The sequence below is a fragment of the Erpetoichthys calabaricus genome, chromosome 7 (assembly GCF_900747795.2).
Source record: "Erpetoichthys calabaricus chromosome 7, fErpCal1.3, whole genome shotgun sequence".
Taxonomy (NCBI): Eukaryota; Metazoa; Chordata; class Cladistia; order Polypteriformes; family Polypteridae; genus Erpetoichthys; species Erpetoichthys calabaricus.
In genome coordinates, this window is record NC_041400.2 from 126,259,739 (window position 1) to 126,284,094 (window position 24,356).

Below are 24,356 nucleotides of genomic sequence, written 5' to 3' on the forward strand. Positions count from 1 at the left end.
TGGGGTAATGGTAGAAGGGTTTTTTTTTTTTTCTTAACTGTTTTTTAATCTCAAATTGATTTCACGTTTAAACATTTGTTACTCACATTCCTAGTTCTCAGAATCCATGTAAGTGTGGTTGGGTGCACTCGATGCTTTGCCCCTTCCAGGTCAGCTTTCTCCTACACAGGTGAAAGCAAGTTAAGCATATTTTCTTTCTTTGTTCAGAAGCTCTCCTCCTTCTTCAACTTGGTCACACCTTCTGGTTTTGGGCATTCCAACAGTTTTCTCTTTGAGGTTTAAAACCCAGCATTCTCTTCTGCTGGCATAATATTTATGTCTGCTAGATAGCTAGTGATAAGTCAACTCCCATCTTTAGCAAAACGAACATGAGGCTTTTGTATGGTCCCTCTCTTGCTCATGTTACCTGCTTTACTTTAGCAAGGTTTGGACTTGTGGCCCCCCTCATCTAATTCCAATACAGAAAAGTCTTCCACTTTTCTAGTCCAGCACCCTGCGGTGGGTTGGCACACTGCCCGGGATTGGTTCCTGCCTTGTGCCCTGTGTTGGCTGGGATTGGCTCCAGCAGACCCCCGTGACCCTGTGTTCGGATTCAGCGGGTTGGAAAATGGATGGATGGATGGATAGTCCAGCACCAGGTTACCCATCAAAGTAAAAAAGATTGCTCCAGCCTTTCTTACAGCTAAACCATAAGCAATGGGGGTCCCAGCTATGGGACAGAACTAGGGTAGGGGATATTAGCCCAAAGGCCATATCAAAATCGCATGGGTACACATAAAATTTTTATTTTGAAGGACACACCCATCCTACTAATTTTAGTTCAAGTATCTGTATTAAGTCCTACATATTCCTAGATTATAAATTTAATTATATCTAATTTTTATCAATAATGTATTATATCATTTTGATCACTGAGAGTATTGAGCATGTAGATAGAGATCACAGACCTGGTGCTTGCGATGTTTTAGAATGGAAGGAGCTGATGTTTTGCCTTTGGTTGACAACTGGTCCAAAGTTTTGGATTTGGCTTTTTGAGTTATGGCTCTTTGTTCAGTAAATAAATGTTTAGATGGTGCATCAAGGAGATATCTCTAGGTGTTGCTGTATCTGTGATTGATTAGCCTTATCAGCTAAAGCCAAGAAACTGCATTCCTAAGAGGCCCAGTGAAGAGAAAAACACTGCTTGGCCTGAAATTAAGAGTGCCTGATAGCTGTATTTTAAGCAAAGGGCATATGCGCCAAAATATAGTAAATTGGGCAATGCTTGTCTATCCTACAAGGGTCTAGGACAAAGACTCACTGAGAGGCCAATAGACCGGAAACAAGAGAGAGAGCAAAAAGGGAAATAGAAAAAAATGCTTTGGTGTGGAACTTGAGAGGTGGGCAGACTGGCAAGCTACGCCTACCCATTAATAGAAGATCTACCTTTGTGAAAAGGCCAACAGGAGTAGTAGGCATAGGTGTACTCTTGTCTTTTAATGTTGTGTTTTTCCACTCCTAGGTGAACTTCACCTCTCTAGAATCAGTCCAGGTGTAGAGTGATGCCACAAAGACACCTTCTTAGATGACGATTAGTATCGAGAAAAGTTACTACATCGCAAATGGTGAAAGAATCCGATTTTATTCTAAACTAAGTGCATCATTCAACCCAAACTTCAGATCTTTCATGAAAATACTGTATAAAATTCATAAACAGGATCAGGGGATTGTCATTTTATTTTAACATAGGAACACAAATACTTTGATGAAGTGAATGGCCTCTTCTTTTTTCCTTGTTCCTGATTTAGTAAAAAAACACAAACAATTGAAGTGAACCCTATGAATAAAGACCAGTATACCACTAAAGACAAGCTTAACTCACACAGCATTCAGCCACCATAGGTTTAACTTGCGGGTGTTTGACTTACAGGCCTGCCAGCTGGGCTCATACTTGTGCACTGAACATTTCATGGTGGGTGGCACTTGATTAGAGGAACAAAGAAGGCAACCAGCTCTATAAATGAGTATAATCAAACAGTGAAAGAGTTTCTAATAGCTAGAGTTGTTCAAATGCACATTTGATCAGTCAGAGGAAGTGTTTTCCTGCTGGAATACACCACCTCGACAGTGCATCTCAGATCTATAGGGTTAAGCACAGAAGTAATTAGCTGAAGCAAGGAACTTTCCCCAGAGCTAACACAGTTCAGTTAATAAAAAACTTAAAACAATGGCCAGTGGCTGCTGTAACCATTTGTAAGTATGAGACCATAAATGATGTAACACATCAATTTGAGACTGATATCTACTTTCTTTTCTTATTTATTTTCCTATACTTATCGACTGTTGGAAAATAAACCATTTCGGCTAATTAGAGATTACTGACAAAAGGAAAAAAGTATTACATATTTCTATTTTTATTGAGAAAGAAAAAAAACAAACACACACAACAGACGAATGAATACAAAAATACAAATATGTATGCCATTCTGGGCCTATGAATATGGATCTTGTATCCTTGTACTGTATATAGTACTTAGCAAGATGGATGCTCCTATTTGTTATATGTACACCAATCACTCTCTTTCTCACGTTATTTCCCAACCTCAACCCCTTCCTTTTACCATATGAGCCCCCATCCCAACCTTACTATACTTACTATAGGTTTAAGACCTCTCGGGTCGGGGTGCCTTTAAAGAGATAACATGCACTCACTTTTGACTTCCTTGAACCATGTGCTACTATCTAGCTATGAGGAAGACATCTTACCAACTGCTAATCATACATGGCTTTATTCATTCTGTAAAAAGAAAGTTGGGCATCCTAGTGTTCGCTAGGTGCGCTTTCCCTCTAGTATCCTAGCAGAATATCACATTCTTCTCCCTGAGCTTTAGCTCTCGTTGTCATGATTCAAAGCATTGCTATTCTAACAACTGATTTTTCTAAATTTTTTCTGCTGTTTTTTCCGATGCCATTTTGGTGATGTTCTTTTCATTTCTGTGATAATTTTGAGTGGCCTGGATGACTGTGTTACTGCAGTGTCATAACGCATGACATCATATCCGCTTGCGTATCTAAGACAGCTTTGTGGCATTCTCAGTGTACTAGTTTTGGGGACAAAAGAAAAAAAAAGATTTGTGCATTGAAATTATATTAGGGTTTAATTTTTGCTAGGGCTCTTTTAAGAGGGAGTTTCAGAGGAGCGATCACGTCTTCTTGTTTTCCTGCCATGATTTTTGACCACCATTTTTTCTTTGTTTCGATACTCAATTCTTAATTTCCCGTTTATGCATCTTTTGACCATGATATTTTCCTACTCCTACTTGATGCACCAAGGCTTTATATTTTGTACAATACAATCATTACACTCTTTTTCCAAAGCTCCCAGAGCACCTAACAAACATATACAGTGGAACCTCGGTTTGCGAGTAACTTGGTTTACGAGTGTTGTGCAGTGACAAGCAAAAATTTTTAATGAAGTTTGACTTGATAAACGAGCGAGGTCTTGCAGTATGAGTAGTATGTATACTCTTTGCTGAGCGTCATGTGATCACAACTGAGCTGATGGTTCTTGTCTCTCTCTCGCTGCGGGATTGTGGGCAATCGTCTCCTATTCTCCGTCTGAGTCGGCGTGCCTCACTCATAGTAAACATCCGTACGAGCGTATACTGTTTACTACAGCATTAGCATTGTGACTGTGTGCGCGTGCTTGTGTGTGTGTGTGCTCGCATGCATGTGCTCGCGTGCGAGTCCCCATCTTGCACACTAAAACACAAAGCTGAGTCTCAGTACTTTAGCAACACCAGCTTTATTCAGCTTGAAACAGACACAGCAGTCAGGCAGGGCTCTGCGCATTTACAATGTTCCTTGTATCACCCATCAACGGCAGGCGCTTATAGCATGTCCGCAATCTTTCGGATTCGCTTTTACGGCGAACTGCTACAGCGCTGTGAGACTGCGATGCTTTGGGACGCTCTTCCGCGTGTCGTCCCATTGGGTGGAATCCCACAAGAGTTTAGAAACTCACTCACACCAGCCATTATTCTTTTCAAAGGTAAAGTGCAGGTTAATTTGTTTTATGTATTTTACTTTATATTTTGTAATAATCATTTTTATATTAATAGTTTTGGGTTGTGGAACAAATCATCTGAGTTTTCATTATTTCTTATGGGGAAATTCACTTTTATATACGAGTGCTTTGGACTACGAGCACATTTCCGGAACGAATTATGCTCGCAAACCGAGGTTCCACTGTACTGTGTTTCACCTTCTAAAAGGCCATGTTGTGGCATGGACAGATCTTTCCAAAAGCCAGTGTAGCCTTATCTCTTAAATGAAAGTCTCCATCAACCTCTTGCCTCTCATTTCACCATAAAAATGTAAATTACACATTCCAGCTGTTGTTCTGACTTGATTTTAGAATTTGACTGGCCGTAGACCAAAAATCAAGTCATCTTTAATCACAACACATCTTTGCACAGAGTGTGACCATCTGAAACAAATCCAAAGCACAAGTAAGTGAGAAGAAGGACAATGAATCACATGAGCCACATGACTTGTTTGTGACCATAAAAGAACAACTGTTTCAAATCATTAACTTTTCCCATTTAAAATTATTTTTCTTCTGTCTTAAGGATGGCTGAAACCTTTTTTTAAATGGTTCCAACAAATGAACTTAAAAATAAGGATTTTTGTAATAATGCTGCAAAACAACTCTGTGCTCTCAGCATGTCATTTTCTAATAATACCAGCAAATTCCTGGAACAAATAAACATGCACATCTTAATAAAGTTGTTTATGTAGTGCACTTAAAGAACACATTTACTTCTGAAACTGGGTTCAAATAGAAATTATTAGAAAAAATTAATTCATATCAAAATTGATACAATGTTATCAGTAAACACTCTGCTAAGAAAATATTTCCTACGGATATAGAAAGAAAATAGAGTACATAAAACAAAACTGGAAATTGCATTTCTGCAAGCAAATGTAATTATTTAGCAACTAGAAGATAATTAAAAAAGGAAATGTATACCCTCAAAAAATGAAGTTATCTTTCAAATACATTATTTTTTTTTTAATTATTCCTAAAATGTTTGACTAAGTACTCAGGACGAGCAGGTATACATTTAGATAATCAACACATTGAAGAGCATGAAAAGGACCACAGAGCCAGAAAAATACATATTAGCATGAAACATCTGCTATCCACAAGTCAGAATACTGGGAGTGAAACCTGCACAGTATGTGTGTTCTGTAATTAGTGGAAAATATGGCTAAATTCATATAACACGGGGTAAAAGACAAGAAAAGCAGCTACAACAATAAAAATACATTTATGTATTGGGATGATGAGAAACGTGCAGTAGGAATCATGCATTCATAGTCATTATTGTGTGAGATTTCATTTAATATTTTTTGTGGTATTGGATTTACAGCAAAATGCTTAATTTTTACAACCTTGTGTAATGACACCTATTGCAATTGCGTCTGCTCTAATGTCTGTGGACAGTTCACACAGTTTTGCATCAACCAATCACTGGTGCACTGGTTACTACTGTTTCCTTACAGCAAAAGGAGACTGGGTTCAAATTCTGGTCAACTCATTCTCTGTATGTTGGTGAGAGGTTTTTCTTAGGGTATATTGGTCTTCCTCCCACCTCCCAAAGTCATGTGCTATAAAAGGGTGACCAGCCTGAGCGAGTACTGTAGGCATCAGTATGGGAGATACATTAACTTTTGAAGTAGACAGATTTCATGTGATAGGCCTTAAGCCTGAAAGTCTTGTCAAGCTGAATAGGAGAGCAATGTATTTTGGAAAAGTTGAAAGCGAAAGACAAATTCAGAGTATTTTTCTTTGTTTGAAAGCTCAGCTTTTGATTTCCATGGGAAAAAAATTTGTGATAATAATTTAGTGATATTTTCTCTGTGTATTTGAGAAACTCCAAAATGTTAAAGCTCACACTGCTAATTAAGATGAAATGAAGTAAGTATAATGTTTCATGTACCTGTTTATTTTGGGCACAGAGGAAGGAGGAGAGTGGCTGCCTTTTGTTAGACATTTGTCAAAAAGAGTTCTTTCAGTTCGGTTGCTACTCTTTTCCTGACATACTTTCATGGAGCTTTCAGTTCAGTTTCTCTGTTTCTGACACATTTTTGCAAAGTGCACAACTCAGTCACTGTTTGGGGGAAAGTATGGACAGTTCCATTGGACTTTCTATCTGCTACTGTTTAGCTGCTGGACACTTCTCAAGGACCTTTGTCTCAGGCAAGATATCGTTTTAGTTTCTCGTATCATTATGTTGCTGCTGGAGAATGTGAATTTCCCATTGGGATTAATAAAGTATCTATCTATCTATCTATTCAAAGTATAGGGAAAGTATTGTAATCGTCCAAAAATTTTGATGAATCTTGATGTTTTAGACCTCCCTGTCTTTCTCGCATACGAAGTATGGGGAAAGTACTGGAATCCGACAAAAATTCCATTTCGAGATTTTGACAACGTTTTAGACCTCCCTGATTCCGAAAATACCATTTTTGGAATTATGTCTGTGTGTGTGCGTGTACGTAAACACGATAACTTGAGAACGCCTTCACTTAGGTCAACCAAATTTTGCATACAAGCATTTGGTACAAAAACGTAGATTTCAATCAACTTTTGGGCTATTTCTGCTAACTGGAAGTTGTACTTTATCTTTTATTCATGCAGCTGCAGAGTCCAATTTATTCAACTTTACTTTTATAATAATTGTTCAATATATTATTAATTTGATTTGTTGTTGATGGTTCTTTAATGTACATAATATTAAAATATAATCAATGTCTTGTGGTTTACTTCTCAAGTATCCATCTCCATATCTGAGTATACAAGAAAGTCTAAGGGAGACCACTCCTGATTTTTTTCTTTTCATTTTTCATTTAAGAATATATAATTTGCAATTAATGAAAAGAAGTCATCTGGAACTGAATGAAGACTGCATGAACTCATCTATGTTTCAGGATTCTTTGCATCACTTATATTTGTCGCCGTTGGTATAGATGCAAATAAATATAACTTTTAAATGAAAGCTTAAACCAAAGTCTCTGCCCGATTGCTACTGGTATTGATGATAAGTTAAGATTGTCCACTCCTTGTCTGACTGTGGCATGAAACTAAGGGCATGAGAGGACGCTGTTGCGAAGCCCTCTATTGGTGGTAAAGTGGGCTGAAGTAAAGGTTTGGAAGATAAATACAATCATAAAGCAGCTTGCCATAGAGGGCCCCAGAGTTTAAAACATGGGGTGCAATACAGGCAGTGAGGCAGGCCAGATGTTACAGGTTCATAGCTGGTATTGACATGTTTTCCTACACCCCAATGAAAAAAAAACCTAGAAAGTTAGTTGGTACATTTGTGTTAGATGCATGTCACAGGTGATCTGAAAACACAGTAAATCAGCATCTGAAGAGTAGTGGATACAGTAAACAATAGTAGCACAATGTTGGCATTGTGTGGTTCCTTAAGTGCAGACAGCTAAGGAACTATCATGCTGTCCTGACCCTATAATGCCAATATTTGGACTAGGACTGCACAGAGAGTAGGAGACACTATGTGGAGTAATAGCCTGTGTGCAAGCGGACAACTCAACCCTCAGTTGGAAGTAATCAGAGAGGACTGGAGGTGTCACTAGCAGTGCTATTGATCTGGGGTTTAAAAGGCCATTACAGCCATAAAGGGAATGCGATTCAGGAAGAATGGAAGGACAGTTGCTCAGCTGGTGGGAAAGATAAATATATCACAGAGAGGTACAGAAGATAAAGAAAGCTGGGGGGGATTTGCATGTTATAGGTGGTGAGTAGGTGTTCTAGGCACCCCACACTTCAAAGAAGGAACTGCGACCAGACCAGGAGAGATGTGCAGTAGGGTTTCGCTTCCATTGTCTTTCTTCAATTAGACTCTCGGGTTAAACAGCAACTCTAAATATGACTGGTACGGATGGGTGCATGCATGTGCCTTTCAATGAACGATATCTGGGATTAGTCCTGATGCTGCCATGACCCCAAGCTGGACACAACAGAAACAGAAAACAGGAATAATGAACATTTTACCTAAATGTCGTAGAGGAAAAACATCTGTTGATTTAATTGTCTGTTCTGCCAGCAAAGCAAAGGCAGAGGAAAAAAGGTAATGAGAAGGGGAGTACAACAAAAGCAAATTGTCAAAACCATGAAGCCAAAATATTGTGCAGTAAAGCTCAAACTCAAAGTCTTTTTAATGAAGCAATAAGACTTTAGCCCTAAATTACAACACAAACACACATTTTAGAAATGCTTGGTTGTATTGAAAATGTTAGACAACCTGGAAGTACATAATGCTCTTTATTCTGGCTTTCAGATGATGTCTCACATTGAGATTTTTGTTGTTACATGGTAGCAACAGAGGATGCTACTATAAATGAAAAGACTTCTCAGATTCCTAAAATTGCAGTTCAAGTAAAAAACAAAATTTTGGCACAGGAACAGCAAAATATAACATTTACAAAAATAATAACCCCAAAATGAAACAGGACGTAACAAAGAATAACAGAAGTAATGTTACACCCCCAAAATCTTTGAAACAGATGACACAACTGCAAAATTAAACGAAAAATTAAAACGTTGCAAACTCATAACAGCATCCTGAGGTGTATCAGATAGGTTTAGAAGAAGTTGCTATGTTGGAACTTTTCTCAGCTGTTCATAAAACAGAAATGGAAAGTAAAAATTTAATGTATGTTTTAAAACATTTCAGAGTGTTTAGAACTTTTCAACCCTTCCTGCATCAGTACGTGTTATTCTAACAGTTTTGTTTTGAAAGGATTAAAGAAATCTAAGGGAATGGGCTGTCGGTGTGATGTGAAGATTATGTAGGGGTCCTGATCTGGAAATAAAACCTTAGAAGAATGACTGTATGCAGTATGTCACCTGTTGTTATAAACTAAAAGTAGATTTTGATATTTTGCCCCATTCATTACTGGATATAACACAGAGGCTGAGCTGCAATTACTATGATTACGTTTATAGCAAAATATCTCATTATGCAAGTTTCAAGAAAAAATTATAAATCATTATTGTAGTCTGAGGCAACAAGCCTTTGAATGACAGTTCCTTATTTTGAAGAATTAGCACTCAAAAGTCATTCTCAGAGACAGGCAGCACTTAGCAGCTTCAGCACTCTTAAATGTTTTTGTGTGTTTTTACTAAATTACTTACAATGCCAAAAACACACAAAATAAAAAGAAAAATCAAATATGCCTTTGTGCTAAGAATGAATACATCAGCAAATCTGAAAAACACACAAAGCACCTAACTAATGTTATACATACTTTACTAAATTACAGACACTGAAAGTTAACATCCTTGAAAGATTAAAATTCAAACACTTTTCAAATATATTTGAATTGTGGTTTTATACAGTTATAATTACTATAAAGCATGTTAACAGATTTGAATAAGACTGGAAACTGCTAAGCTTCATCTCATTATAAAATTAGGTGATCAGCACGACCCTAAAAACTGTTACCCAGTTAGCTTAGCGTGTATCATTGGTAAATTAGTGGAATTAATTGCAAGCAAGATTAAGAAACACTTGCCTGGCAGACAGTCAATAGAGACTTAGGGCAGATGGTGTACAATTTTAGCAAAAAACAACAAAAGCAGTTGATTTTAGAGGTTCATATGATATTTATCTTAAGTATGAAATGCTTTTGATAAGTAACTTATACGAGAGGTACTGTGTGCACATGGGAGGGAAGAGAGGTAAAGCGTTTGTCAGGAACATGTCTTTAATGTGTGCGCCTTGCTTCCATTTGATGATGCTGCTACTACAGTTGCATCCAAGAAGCTGTGAAACCTTTGGAGTTTTCTGAATTTCTGTGTTATTTACTCATACAAATATGGCCTGATCATATATATATACACACTGTGTAATTGAGCAAAAAGGAGGTAAAAAAAAAACTATTTGTTTCTCATTGTATCACCGTTTAAGAGGGGGTTTCGGAGGAGCGACCGCATCTCCTTGGGGTGCGTTCAGCCCTCCTCTTCACAAAGCGAGCGGCACATGGTGGCAAGTGGCTGGCACGTGGTGCAGGCTGGGGGGGTTGGCGAACAAAGCGAGCAGTTGGCGAACTCCCTAGTGTATATATATATATATATATATATTGTATACACACAGTCAGAATTTATTACAAGGCAAGGCAGTGAACAGCAGTCAACTTAATGATATTACTCAAATAGGTATTATGTATGTATTTATAGAACAGACAACTTAAATCATGGTGACCAAAGGCAAACCATAAAACATAAAAAATGAGTGGCTAGAACTATAATTAGAACTTGTGAGCTTCATTTGGCCCAAATGATCCTTGTTTATTTGCACATTCACTTATGATCTTCTTTTCTACTTATTAAGGAAAAAATAGATCACTTCTACTAGTTTACCTAAAAGAAAGAAAAGAAAATACACTGTATTTGTAGACTTTTGGTCTAGTGCTTGTAGTGGGTAACTGTCAAAATTGGAGTCTCCAGTACCAAAATGTCCCCAGGCAAGTTGTTTTACTAGTCAGGGCCTTCACACTGTGCTCAGAGAAAGCTGATGAGCCAATTGTCCAGGCTGTTTAGGCAAATTTCTAAAAAGGATTGTCTCTACAGACAGACTGTACCTCAATTTGTGTCCATATTCATTCACAGTATGCACAACAACAACTCTGCCTTGGCATTTCACAGAGAGATAACAAGAAATATGTCCTAAGTTTACGAAGAGCACAGCTACAGTGACAGGTGCTTTCATCTCTGAGAAGAGAGGGAGCTTGGCTTGGCCCGAGGCAGAGGTCCATGTATTCAGAAGATACAGTGAATCTAAGTTATTTGTGCCAGTCTTGTAGGCTGCCCAAAAAAAGATAAAGGATTGTAGAATATGATATGGATACAGTCTGATGAATTTTCAGAAAAGAATTAAAGTAAAGGGTTTTATTATAATTATGAAACAGCATATCATAAGAAAAAGAATCTGGAGGACAAGCTCTTATTCACTCTTCCAGCTGAGTTCGAAATCCATGTAGAACAAGTAACACAAGGTACAAAACAAGCTAAAAAAAAATACATTAGCCATTGCAGTCACCTGTCTCAATGAAATCAGTGGGCACGTTCTATTCTACTTTTAATCTGTGTCACTGCAAAGATTTTGGTATATTTTTGGAGCTTACTTTAATATCTGTATTCAGCAGCAGAATAGCTCCTTGTTATTGTTATTTTACTTTGTTATGTTATTACTATGTTAATCGACAGTTTTTGTTATTGCAGTTGTCACCCACCCAGTTTTCACCTGCAATAACCCTAGGATGGAAAAGTGGATGCTGGTGGTGTTCTCATTATTTAGTTAATTGTTCAACTGTGAAAAGCATGCATGCAATTCTAAACCAAATGAATACAACAAACAAACTAGTTTTGAACTTTGCAAGAAGCCAAAAGCATTTTAAGGACAACTAAGCTTTAGAATTCAAAGCAACTTAAAAAAAAAGCCAATTGTGTCACACTGCTGAGGTACATCTTGTTTATGGGCTTTTAGCTTTGCGCTTAGTACAGACAATATGTGTTAGATGATTGTCCGCTTCCATCTAGTCACTGGCCATTGTCAGCGTTGTGTTTGTTTGTTTTTTGTTTTAACAATGGCCATTGTGAAACTCTTGTAGAAATCTGGTCAGCAAGGAGTAAGGGATAACTTGGGAGCAAAATGGCATGCTCTCGCAAATGATGTCAGGAAAAACGCTATACATGTAAAAGGTTTCAGACAGGGAGAGACAAGATGTGTAATATGACACTATACCCTATACTGATAAGGATAAGTGAAATACATTACATTCTTTTCTGTTTTGTTTAATAAAGCACAGTACACCAATAATTTAATGTCACTGAAATAAGAAATAGAAAACTACACATAAAATTCTTGTCATCAATAAAACACTACAGCAAATGTTTTCTGGACACTTCTTTGTCTTGAAAGGTCTCAAATACAGCCAAAGAAAAAACTCTAACATTCTTTACGAATACTAGATAGCCCATGTCTTAAATGACTAACATACCACCAAATTACATATGTTGACAATAACTAACACATGAAGGTTAAATAACATAGGCCTTCCACCATATGGTGTGTAAAACATGTGATCCAACTCTAACTACAGCTAATGAGCTATCTTTCCTATTCTAATTGAAAAATAGCTTTGCTACATGTCTCCATAGTATATGTTTTCTATTTTTCTAATACATAATTTAACAAAAGCCCAGCAACAAATTTATATGTTAGGAAAACCTGAACATTTCTTTTATTATTTTGGAAATAAATCTTCAGAAACTGTAAGAGTCAGACTGCCTGGTGCAACCCTTACTCATCCTGGTATACCATGCATTTGGCCACACCCACACAACGTGGCCACTCCCCCCAGTTTGGCCATCTTAACTGCCAGTATTTAAACAAGCTCTGCCACGGAGTACCTCATGTCCATCATTTACTTAATTTGGTTTGTAATTCTTTAATTTATTTCTATAACAAAATCAGTTGCATACAACTTCTGATCTTACAAATTAAGCAATACTCCAAAAATCCCAATCAGCAGTGTCTACACCATTTATTATTATACCACTGACCACATTCTTTTCTGCTGCTTTGCAGAGCCACAAGTGGAGGTTTAAAAGCTTTTAGTAATGTTTCATTTAAGCAGTTTGTTCATTTTTATGGAGTACAGTACATTAAGGGAAACATGATACAATATTTCTGAAGGTTCATTCTTGCTTATCATGGTGCCGTAAAGTGGCGATTTGTGGAATACTGGTCAGCCATGCAAGCAAGAATTTCATTGTACTTTGTGTGTAGTACTAGGGTGTTCTACCGTGTTAGCCATTATGAATGTAGTGAGAAGTCAAGCAAAATTTCATCTTGCCTGAAGAAGGGCCTGAGTTGCCTCGAAAGCTTGCATATTGTAATCTTTTTAGATAACCAATAAAAGGTGTCATTTTGCTTGACTTTTCACTACATTGTACTTTGTGTAAATGTCAATGCTACGACTACTACTGTAATAATGGTTCTTTACAGGCATTTTATGGTTCTTTACTGGGCTGTGTGGTTCCTCCGAGCTCCATTGCTTCACAAAGCACCATTTCATTCTGAGATGGGTTCTTTGCATATTCTTTGTGCTTTGAAGAACTTCCTAACATGTAGAAATAAAAACAAAATCTTTAATGTACGGCAGTCTATAGGACACTAACCGAAACCTGGACTTAGCCTGTGTTACTGGACGTATGCAGCATGATTCCTTTCAAATTCAGGACCCATTTGTATTTCACAAATCTGCTGCCATCCACTCATGGTTGTTCACTGTATAGAGCCTATTATTGATCTAAATATATTAAGGTTCTTTCTGAATCCTTCATGTGATGGGTCTTTTGGGAATCAAAAATAGTTCCTCTGTGGCATCACTATGAAACCTTAACTTTTGAGAGTGTACCACTACTGCTTTCTTTTTACCTTTATGATATCTGATTTTCTTACCAGGAATATGCGTCTACAACTTCTAGCTTCCATAAAAACACATCTGAACTAATTTTTAAACAAGGTTGCTTGCCACGTTAATGATCCAATGCACTGATTTTTATTATCCTTTGTCCTCACAAGTTGCTCCCTTCTTTACGAGCAGACAGCCATGAGTGCATCAGAGGTGACAAACGTTTGTTGTAGGCTAGACAGAGCAAGAATTAATGTGATGTAACCAGTCTAATAATAATATGTCTGTAATTACCCACAAAAGATAAATCTTGGCTTATAAATTTGTGAGTTGTAAAAACAGTAAAGGTGCTCATGTCCACAGTGAAAAAAACACAGGTGGGCTTCTTTCAAGAAAAAAAACACAAACCTTCATAGAGAGTGGTATCACAATTTAGTCTCACTATATGTGCGAGTATATAAACAAGATACGTCTTAGGTTAGGTGGTGAGAAAATTGCCAAGGCTTAAACGCTTTATGAATGGGGTCAAATAATGTTTCACCTTTTTACATGGGTAGGCAAAGCCCTGAAGTACATATTTATAGCCAGCTAAGGAAACATGGCCTTTCCCAATGGTGACACAGTGACCAGCAGGGAACTGCAAAGGCACTCTTAAACATTTCAAGCTACTCCTTTTTTAACATTACTATACCTACTCTAAAAGGTTCATGTATTCGAAAAGCTTCTGTTCAGCACTCCACATGAAATATCTTTCTCTAATCCAGTAGCTAAAAAAAAAACACCGTCAACAACAAATTAATCAAAAGAGCAAATTGAAATTTGTTGCTAAGAACAGCATGAAAAACAAGTTACTTCTGACCGAAATTAATCAGCAGAGCAAAATGAGCCATGTTGTAAAGTAATATGATAAAAAATGTACTTCCAGAAAAGACCTTACGTTAAATTAATTTATACAGTTCATTTAAAGCACTCTTTGCTAAAAAGAAATACATTTTTTGAGTAATATGAAAATAAGAGAAAGGCATTTCCAATAAACTGTGCTATGTGTACACCTCACAGCTTAATTTTTTGGACATAACCTGCAGAGTTTAATATTAAATAATGATACATTAAATAACTAAGGATTGCCACAGTTCACTTTTCCTGGTGACGTCCAAGCTTGGAGAACATGGAATTTCAGAGTGATCAGGTAAGGAACTCCAGATGTCCTAGAGTGTTTTACTCTCTTTTCTCAGGAAAGATTCACATGGGCTTAAGAATGACACTAAACCGGCAATGCCAGGTAGGTAGAAACGGTATAGATGAGGTCAAGAAAAATCACTGAAGGTCCTAACTCTTTCAGTTGCCAGAGATCAAGGTAAGTGAAGGAGTTTGATGAAGAGTTGGAATTTCACTTTACTTCACAAACAAAAAAGCAACTCCGCCTACACTGTGTGCTTTAAAAGGGGAACCCTAACCTTGCAAACTGTGCAGTCTCCTAGAAGGACCACATTTTTACAGGCTATTGGTGGGCTGAAAAGTTACCTTTCCAGGAGTGGCTGTATGGGACTCAGATGAATGAACATCAAGAAAAAGCCTATAAATCCTGGTTGGATGGGCAACCCCATTATGGTTACAATAACTGTTTTAAGCCTTACAAATTAATCTGAGTTTGAATTTCAGCCTACAGTGCATCCGGAAAGTATTCACAGCGCATCACTTTTTCCACATTTTGTTATGTTACAGCCTTATTCCAAAATGGATTAAATTCACTTTTTCCTCAGAATTCTACACACAACACCCCATAATGACAACGTGAAAAAAGTTAACTAGAGATTTTTGCAAATTTATTAAAAATAAAAAAATTGAGAAAGCACATGTACATAAGTATTCACAGCCTTTGCCATGAAGCTCAAAATTGAGCTCAGGTGCATCCTGTTTCCCCTGATCATCCTTGAGATGTTTCTGCAGCTTAATCGGAGTCCACATGTGGTAAATTCAGTTGATTGGACATGATTTGGAAAGGCACACACCTGTCTATATAAGGTCACAGTTGACAGTTCATGTCAGAGCACAAACCAAGCATGAAGTCAAAGGAGTTGTCTGTAGACCTCTGAGACAGGATTGTCTCGAGGCACAAATCTGGGGAAGGTTACAGAAAAATGTCTGCTGCTTTGAAGGTCCCAATGAGCACAGTGGTCTCCATCATCCATACGTGGAAGAAGTTCAAAACCACCAGGACTCTTCCTAGAGCTGGCCGGCCATCTAAACTGAGCAATCGGGGGAGAAGGGCCTTAGTCAGGGAGGTTACCAAGAACCCAATGGTCACTCTGTCAGAGCTCCAAAGGTCCTCTGTGGAGAGAGAACCTTCCAGAAGGACAACCATCTCTGCAGCAATCCACCAATCAGGCCTGTATGGTACAGTGGCCAGACAGAAGCCACTCCTTAATAAAAGGCACATGGCAGCCTGCCTGGAGTTTGCCAAAAGGCACCTGAAGGACTCTCAGACCATGAGAAAGAAAATTCTCTGGTCTGATAAGACAAAGATTGAACTCTTTGGTGTGAATGTCAGGCGTCACGTTTGGAGGAAACCAGGCACCGCTCATCACCAGGCCAATACCATCCCTACAGTGAAGCATGGTGGTGGCAGCATCATGCTGTGGGGATGTTTTTCAGCGTCAGGGACTGGGAGACTAGTCAGGATAAAGGGAAAGATGACTGCAGCAATGTACAGAGACATCCTGGATGAAAACCTGGTCCAGAGCGCTCTTGACCTCAGACTGGGGCGACGGTTCATCTTTCAGCAGGACAACGACCCTAAGCACACAGCCAAGATATCAAAGGAGTGGCTTCAGGACAACTCTGTGAATGTCCTTGAGTGGCCCAGCCAGAGCCCAGACTTGAATCCGATTGAACATCTCTGGAGAGATCTTAAAATGGCTGTGCACCAACGCTTCCCATCCAACCTGATGGAGCTTGAGAGGTGCTGCAAAGAGGAATGGGCGAAACTGGGCAAGGATAGGTGTGCCAAGCTTGTGGCATCATATTCAAAAAGACTTGAGGCTGTAATTGATGCCAAAGGTGCATCGACAAAGTATTAAGCAAAGGCTGTGAATACTTATGTACATGTGATTTCTCAATTTTTTTATTTTTAATAAATTTGCAAAAACCTCAAGTAAACTTTTTTCACGTTGTCATTATGGGGTGTTGTGTGTAGAATTCTGAGGAAAAAAATGAATTGAATCCATTTTGGAATAAGGCTGTAACATAACAAAATGTGGAAAAAGTGATGCACTGTGAATACTTTCCGGATGCACTGTATCCATCGACTGCTGTGTGCTACAAAATGCTACAATAAAATGCCATGTTCATCCATCAAACCATGCTCACACACACTTCCAATTAGAGACATGTTTGGCAAAAGGCTATTTTTTTCGTTATTGTAATATGGCTGTTTGATGAATCACTGTCATGCATATAAGATGTCTGTTCTCCTGTTTATTTGTGCACCGGGTTGCTCCAGGACTATCACTTCACTCCTCTACCCACTGATGTCATACTCTTATTACTATGAATGCATTCCATCTGCTATTCCGGAAGGATACTTTGCCTCTGCCTCACATACCTACAGTTCTACTCCACTAAAAGTCTGAGAGTCTGTATTTATGGCGGTCATCTTCATCACCGGGGCAAATCTTGTCCCTAAGAGGACATTAACTGCCAGAAGATACCCAACAAGTTTTCTTTGAGTGTGTCTTTTATGTACACATGGAAAGGTCCAGGGGGCAAAACTCACACAAATCAGTGGGTAGTGGAGTGTCACACTCTACCATGACCTATCCCCCTTTTTACATGTTTTGGACCAATATGACGTGTTTTTTCCAGTGTTTCAATTTTTATGGCCAGCAATGTAGTAGTGATTGTTTAAGAAGGTGAAGAGAAGACAACCAAAAGCCCATATCTGATTATTATAGAGAAATAAGAAGTTTGTTTGATTCACTACCTATACACTGTGAGGCGCCTATCATACCAGCTGGTGACCCTCATCTGGGTTGTGACTTTGGGTCTATCAGATCTCTTCTACCAGAGTTTCATCCAGTATTTAATTTCCTTTGGATTGTGTAGGACAGCATACTCACTGACACTTTGATTTTTTTTTTTGCAGTTTCTCTAAATGAAAAGCCTGCACTTCTAAGGGTAATAATGCTCTGTCTCATTTAAGTTGTTATTTGCCATTTTCTTGCCATTATCACTGGAATATTGTCCAAGTGGTACTTCAGAGGGTGTAGTAATACAGTCTGTTCCAACTGTGCCAAGTGATCAACAGACGTTGTGACACCGGTACAAATTGTTTGCTTCAACTTGCAAGGCTTAATTTACTTTTAACAGCTGCAGAACATCTGTAGGTTGTAACCTATTAGTTGTTCCCTGAAGAAGGCCCATTTGTAATATTCTGATATTTTTTTTCAGTTTTTGCTAACCTACGGCAGTTTACTGCTTACCTTTTACCATTTTAGGTCATTCATTGCAATTCAAATGCTTACATTTGAAGAAAAACTGGAAAAATTGAGGTGTTCTAAAACTTTTGACAGGTAGCAAATGTTGTGAGGATCTGCTCAAACTGATTCTGGAATTTAAAGAATGTCTACTTTTGTTAATTTCATTAAAAAGATAACATTGCATCAATTCATTTTTCCACATTGATAGCTGCTTTATTTATATCTAAAGTACGCATAATATTAATGATTTAGGCTTTCTAAAATACTATCAGTCAAATCCCTTTCATTGTATGGTTGAATTTAGTAATACTGTATATATGCAATAACCTGTAACCAGTATATAAAGAATTTGAACTTAACCAATATTCATTTTAGTGGCATTTTAATGCAAGTCCATTTTCAGTTTTCTGCAGTGATCTATCAAATCTGACATCATCCAGTGCAATTAATTGCAGGAATTATCTGTGTGACTTATTGATCACTGCTGTGTCCTGCAGCAATACAATGATCTGAAATATCCATCAAAATGTCAGCCATATGAATGCAAAATTAAAGCAAATGAGATTGTACAGAAGAAAGACAGGGGAAGTGGGCATACTAGGAGATAATATATTGCCTCCAGAAACCTTAAATGTACACATTATCAAGACTTATATGAGATGTAAGTGGCTGAATGGCCAGGACAAGAACAGAAATTCATATTTAACTGAAGTGACAGGAAATACAAGCAGCCTGAAACAAAACGTCACCATACTTTTCCATCAAACTGTAACGATGGGGACAGACACTGCAGTTGTCCAGAAAGGCGCACATATACTTCTAAAAGGGAGGCATGTAGATGGTTGGTGTGATGTGCCACTTTGAGGACTTTAAACAAAAATATGATATTTCCAAAGTGCAGGGTCAAGGGATGAGAACTGTTAGTGCATTGTCCTCTGCTGACACAGAAAAAGTTTTCAGCAAGCACCCGTTTATGTGAAAGGCTGCCAGAACATGTTTCCACTTTAACAGACGTAACATATATTTCCAAACCAATACAAACAATTTGACAATTTCTATTAAAAAAAAAAAAGTGAGACGCTGCTGAAACTTTCACAAGAAAGAAGAATTCAGTGAATTATGTTTATGCACCAGGTTCCTTTCAAGGAGTCAAGATCAGTATATCCATGGTTCAAGGGACAAGTATTTCCAGGAACAGTGTTGCATGACGATATTCATATGTTTTAGTGACTGCTGATCCAAAAGTGATTTCACGTGTGATATATATGGAACTCGGCCTGCAAACAGCATGAAAGCGGTAGAATAACAACTGCAGGCAGGAGTTTACCACATAAAAAAGATTAAAAACACAAAAAGAGTAAATGAAAACCTGAGTAACCTGTGAAAACACAGCTAAACATGTTATTCTGAGAGACAAGAAAGGGCCTTTCATTATACATTCAATATTGACCAAGCATTTTACAATATACTGTAGTAGAACTAAATTGTACATAGGAATACATTCCGAAGCACTACATATCATGGAAAAGCTCATACAGTCAAATAACTCCTTAGATGCCCCCGATATTGCCCCTAAAGTGCAACAAATTTGATATTGCATATACTAATTAATAAGTACATCAATAGCTTAAAATATAAATTTAAATTATCAGTTTAAAATACAATAAACCTATGAATACTCAAGGTTCCATGCATAAGTCTAAAACACGGAAAGACATAACACCTTGTAGAAGTCCAATACAAAGTATTAGTTAACAAACCAATCAGAATATATTTGTATACATGTAAACATACAGGCGCGGCTAAGACATAGCAATAATAAAGAAGAAGCATATCTCGGTTCTTCACATGCTGCAGTGGGCGACATGGAGAAAAAGTATTCAAGAAAAATGCCTGGCTTCTTGCAAGGAGCATGTCTTGCTCTTTTATTGCAAAACCACATGCATGCACGATTGTGAAGGAGCAAAAGAATATTAGGTGCTTGTATAAGTCTCCCTTGCACCACTACACACTACAGATGGAGTGAATGTAAAGAACGAGTGTGCTCCCCTATTTTGCATTGTTTTATGTCACTGTGGTGGTGAAGATGAAGTGTGGTTATGGGAGGAATGCCTAGCTTCTTTCTCTTGGCACTATTGATATGAAGGAGTTTGAGCACAAGAGGCATCCATCTCACTCCTTTAGGATCCATACAAGGAAACAAAATGGCTCATCATGACACAATAATTAAAAATTTTCTTTCTTTACTTCTTTTTAACATTCTGTTACCAAACAGTGTAAAGTTTCATTTGTGTATTGTTAAATTTATGTCAGTTGACGTGCTACTGTATACAGCAGCAAAACAAGTATGAACCGTTACAAGATGAAAACAGCACTACAACACAGCAGCAGAGAAATTCATTAGAAGGACAGAATTATACCAAATAGTAAAGCTGCCTTTAAGAGAGGAGCTTAAAAAGGGTTTGATATCAAGAAAAGTGAAATCAGTTCAGATAAGAGAAACTGTAGCCCAGGAAAACAGGGTAACGTCCAGTTAGGTTGATTACCTCCTCTTGGCTTTATATGTATTATTCACACATCCATGCAGAAAAATGGTTGACCTAAATATATAAGTAAATGTTAAAACATGACAAAAATACTTAATGATTATTGGTCAAATCTATGTTGTAATTATTTAAGTGTTCAAAGGAACTCCTCAGGCCTATGATGTTACTGTTAGAAATTAAATAAAAATCTTTGCAAATTATAAGACACATAAAGGATCAGTTTGGTATTTTTGAGTCAAAGTTATTTCTTCCTGAATGTTGTATATACAGTAGACCCTCGCGAAGTCACAGTTCAGGGTTTGTGGACTTTTTCTTAGAACCTAACTATTAATTGTTAGCGGAAAGCGCAAATATCCTCCACAATTTTTTATGGCTTTTTTCGTGGCAATACTGTGCTGTAGAGAGAACAGGAAGCAACCGCTGAGGGAAATGTGGTTTGGGATGGTGAAAGTAGCTAATACGATTGACTGCTGCCCTGTGATGCGTCTCCAGCTGAGTGTCCTTGTGTTTTCCATTTTGTTATCATATTTTGTTATTCTTAAACGCATAAGATGTCACCGAAGCGCCCTGCACCTTCTAAGGTTTTGCTCTGGGAACTAAAAAGTTATGCTGCAGTAGCGTGCCACTGTGGCATTAATGAAAGCACCGCACGCTACATAAAGAAGAACGAAGCAGTGATCTGGAGTACCATATCTGTAAGTTTCTGTGATAGTGCCAAAAAGGTAACGACAGCAAGGAATAAAAATATCGTCAGGATGGAATCTGCCTTGGCATTGTGGATCACCGACTGCAGGAAGAAGAACATCCCCTTGGACGGTAACATCATCCGTGAGAAAGCACGGAAATTGTACCAGCAGTTCGCTACAGGAGACAATGTAGCAACTTCCCATCACAATGTTCCTGAAACCTATAAAGAAAAGCCAGCACGAAACCCCACCAGAAGAAGACCCGTCCAAAGATTCGACTCCTCCTGAAGTGCCTGAAGAAGAGGTGCCACCCAAGGAGTTTTAAATCCTCTGCATCGTACTGTACAGCTACTTCATCATCATCAATATCATTACTCATTGGTGAGTACCCATACATTTTACTTTATTTTACTTAAATGAAATTATTATGTACAGTATTTACTCTACTTATAACAAAGAAAACGACAGCGCATAACAAAGAAAATGCGCTTACATGAATTACAGTACGTACTGTATAGCCGTAACATCAGTACTTTACATTCTAGCACCGCGGGAGACATAGCAGTACAGTACTGTACAGTATACGGGTTTACCTTTACATTCTGTTTTTAGGTAATGTATTAATGTATTAAGTGGAGTTTGTAACGAAATTAAAGTGTATTGGGGGCATACTGTATTTAGGGTTTAAACTATAAAAATAGGCATTTAAAAGGCATTTTTTAACCACATCCAAAAGTCGCGGTTGCTCTAGGAACATAACCCCCGCGAATTTTGGGGGTGTACTATATTTGTTTTTTCAAATACAGTTTTTTATAAATATTAAATATACCATGTCTGTTCCTGTAGTTTACAATGGGGCTGAAGGTGACCAAGGTCCATAACTGAGCAAAAAAAGCCTTAAAACACACCAAATATATCCACTTTGAAGCGGCAATGGTTTTGATTTAAGAAAACAGGTTGAGGTATACTTGTGATAACGAAGGAAACTAGAAATAATTATTTAACCACAGAAACCTGGCTTGTCTGTTCACAGCCACAGTAATCGTCAGAGTTTTGACAACACCATCAAGCCCCCAGCACCAAGCTATATTTTGTTTATAATCTACTTCTGGAATTCTGCTCTTTCAACAGTTATGTTCTGCCATGGCCTGTTACAAGAGACAGATGAACATATTATTTTTCCTAAACTGCTCCTACTGTTTCCCCATTATATTCTGTGTTGAGATTTTATATAGCCTACACAGCAAAATTTACGCCAGCTGGTATTAGCATAGTGAAAAGAGCACATAAGAGCTTCATTGCACTTTTTACATTTAAGATGTCTCACTTAAAGGTTTTCCAGTGTTGCTGTTTGTCCTAGTGTGTATCTAAACACAGGGAACTCCAACTTCTGCATTACATCTTGTCTGAAGAGGAGACTTGAGTTGCCTCAAAAGCTTGCATATTGTAATTGTAATCTTTTTAGGTAGCCAATAAAAAGTGTAATTTTGAATGAATGAATGAACGAAAATGCCAGAGAGAGGCACAAACCAAACACTTACTTTTTAATGCAAGAAGAGTTATTCTTGCTGAGGATATCATAATAAAAGAAATGAGCAGCATAAGTTTGAGTGAGCAAACTCCCTGACACTCACTGGTACCAATCAACCCATAAATATAAGGGGAGAACATGTAAAACACGTGCATGAGGCTACTGATGCTATGAGGATGACAGTTCTGCACCACCTGGAGAAGCCAGCATAAAAGAAGCACCATAAGCAGAGGCAGGTGATGGAGGCTGGCCAGGACACAGAGAAGTAGAGCATTTCAGGTGCATCTCCCACCTACTACAGTCCTTTGGCTCTCATGCATGGCTGCCGGTGAGGAGCTTGGGGCAAAGAGTGGCCTAAAGGTTTGTGTTTCTTCACAATTCGCAACTGGACATCAACACTCTGAGCTTTATTATGTATTTTCAATGGAGCATATACCATATAGAGGTCAGCAATTATGCTTTGTCCTCATCTGTATTACTGACTGGCAAAAGGACAGACACAAAAAGTAACAAAAAGGGCAGATTCAGACATTTAAGAACGTATAGCTAGCTGTACTGCAAGGACCCATTTCTACTGACACCACAGCAGTGCCATCCTGTATAAATTAAACCCAAATGGTCCAGCCTCCATAAGAAAGAATATATTGAACAACCAGTGCCTGACTGCTCAGGTAGCATAAAAAATGAAAGAACAATAAAAGAGATCCCAATGTGCAAACAATTGGATTAAGAGCAATGCAAATTAAAAATAACTTGTCTTTACAGCTAGGTAGAATAAGTGATGTAAACAAAAACACATCACTTCTTTCTTTTTTCTGCAAATTGATTTAAAAAGTTAAATATAGAATGTGGTGAAAAATAATTATACATCTGCAAAACATTTAATAAAATTATCAATAATTAATTGTAAAATACAGCACTTGTGTTCATCCATTATTAGCTATATTAGTTACATTATTTTCATGAGTTGAAGTAATCCACATCCCTCTCAATTGCATTATTCTCTTTTAGAAATAAATTAAGTTACTTACCATAGTCTGTAATCTTACAAGACACTAAATAAAGTTCTTTTAGACTCCGGCCTTCTTTTGCTATAAATTCCACACATCTGGTGAAACAAAAAGGGGGAAATAAAATCATTTAATACACAGGCACACATTGAAATGTGGAGGTCATTCACCATATAACCATGTCTGTACCTGTAGCCTATAATGGGGCTGAAGGGCACCATGGTCCATAAATGAATGAAAACACACCTTAAAACACACCAAATACGTCTGCTTTGAAGCGGCAATGGTTTTCATTTAAGAAAATAGGCCGTCTGTATTAATGAGGTATACTTTTGATAACGAAGGAAACTAGAAATAATTATTTAACCACAGAAATCTGGCTTGTCTGTTCACAGCCACAGTAATCGGTAGAGTTTTGACAACACCATCAAGCCCCCAGCACCAAGCTATATTTTGTTTATAATCTACTTCTGGAATTCTGTTCTTTCAACAGTTATGTTCTGCCATGGCCTGTTACAAGAGACAGATGAACATATGATTATTTTTTCCTAAACCACTTCTGTTTTTTCCCCACAGGCACACATTGAAATGTGGACATTTAGGGTCATTCACTA

The 24,356-nt window shown here is 37.8% G+C and overlaps 1 protein-coding gene across 2 annotated transcripts in view; it reads right to left on the reverse strand.

Annotated features, from left to right (window-relative positions):
• Positions 1-24,356, reverse strand: part of fbxl17 (F-box and leucine-rich repeat protein 17) — a 965,787-nt gene that overhangs the window by 323,639 nt on the left and 617,792 nt on the right. For both annotated transcript variants that reach the window (XM_051929669.1, XM_051929670.1), the window contains exon 8: positions 23,764-23,840. In XM_051929669.1, the coding sequence (XP_051785629.1) occupies positions 23,764-23,840 (77 nt within the window). The remainder of the gene's footprint in view (positions 1-23,763; positions 23,841-24,356) is intronic.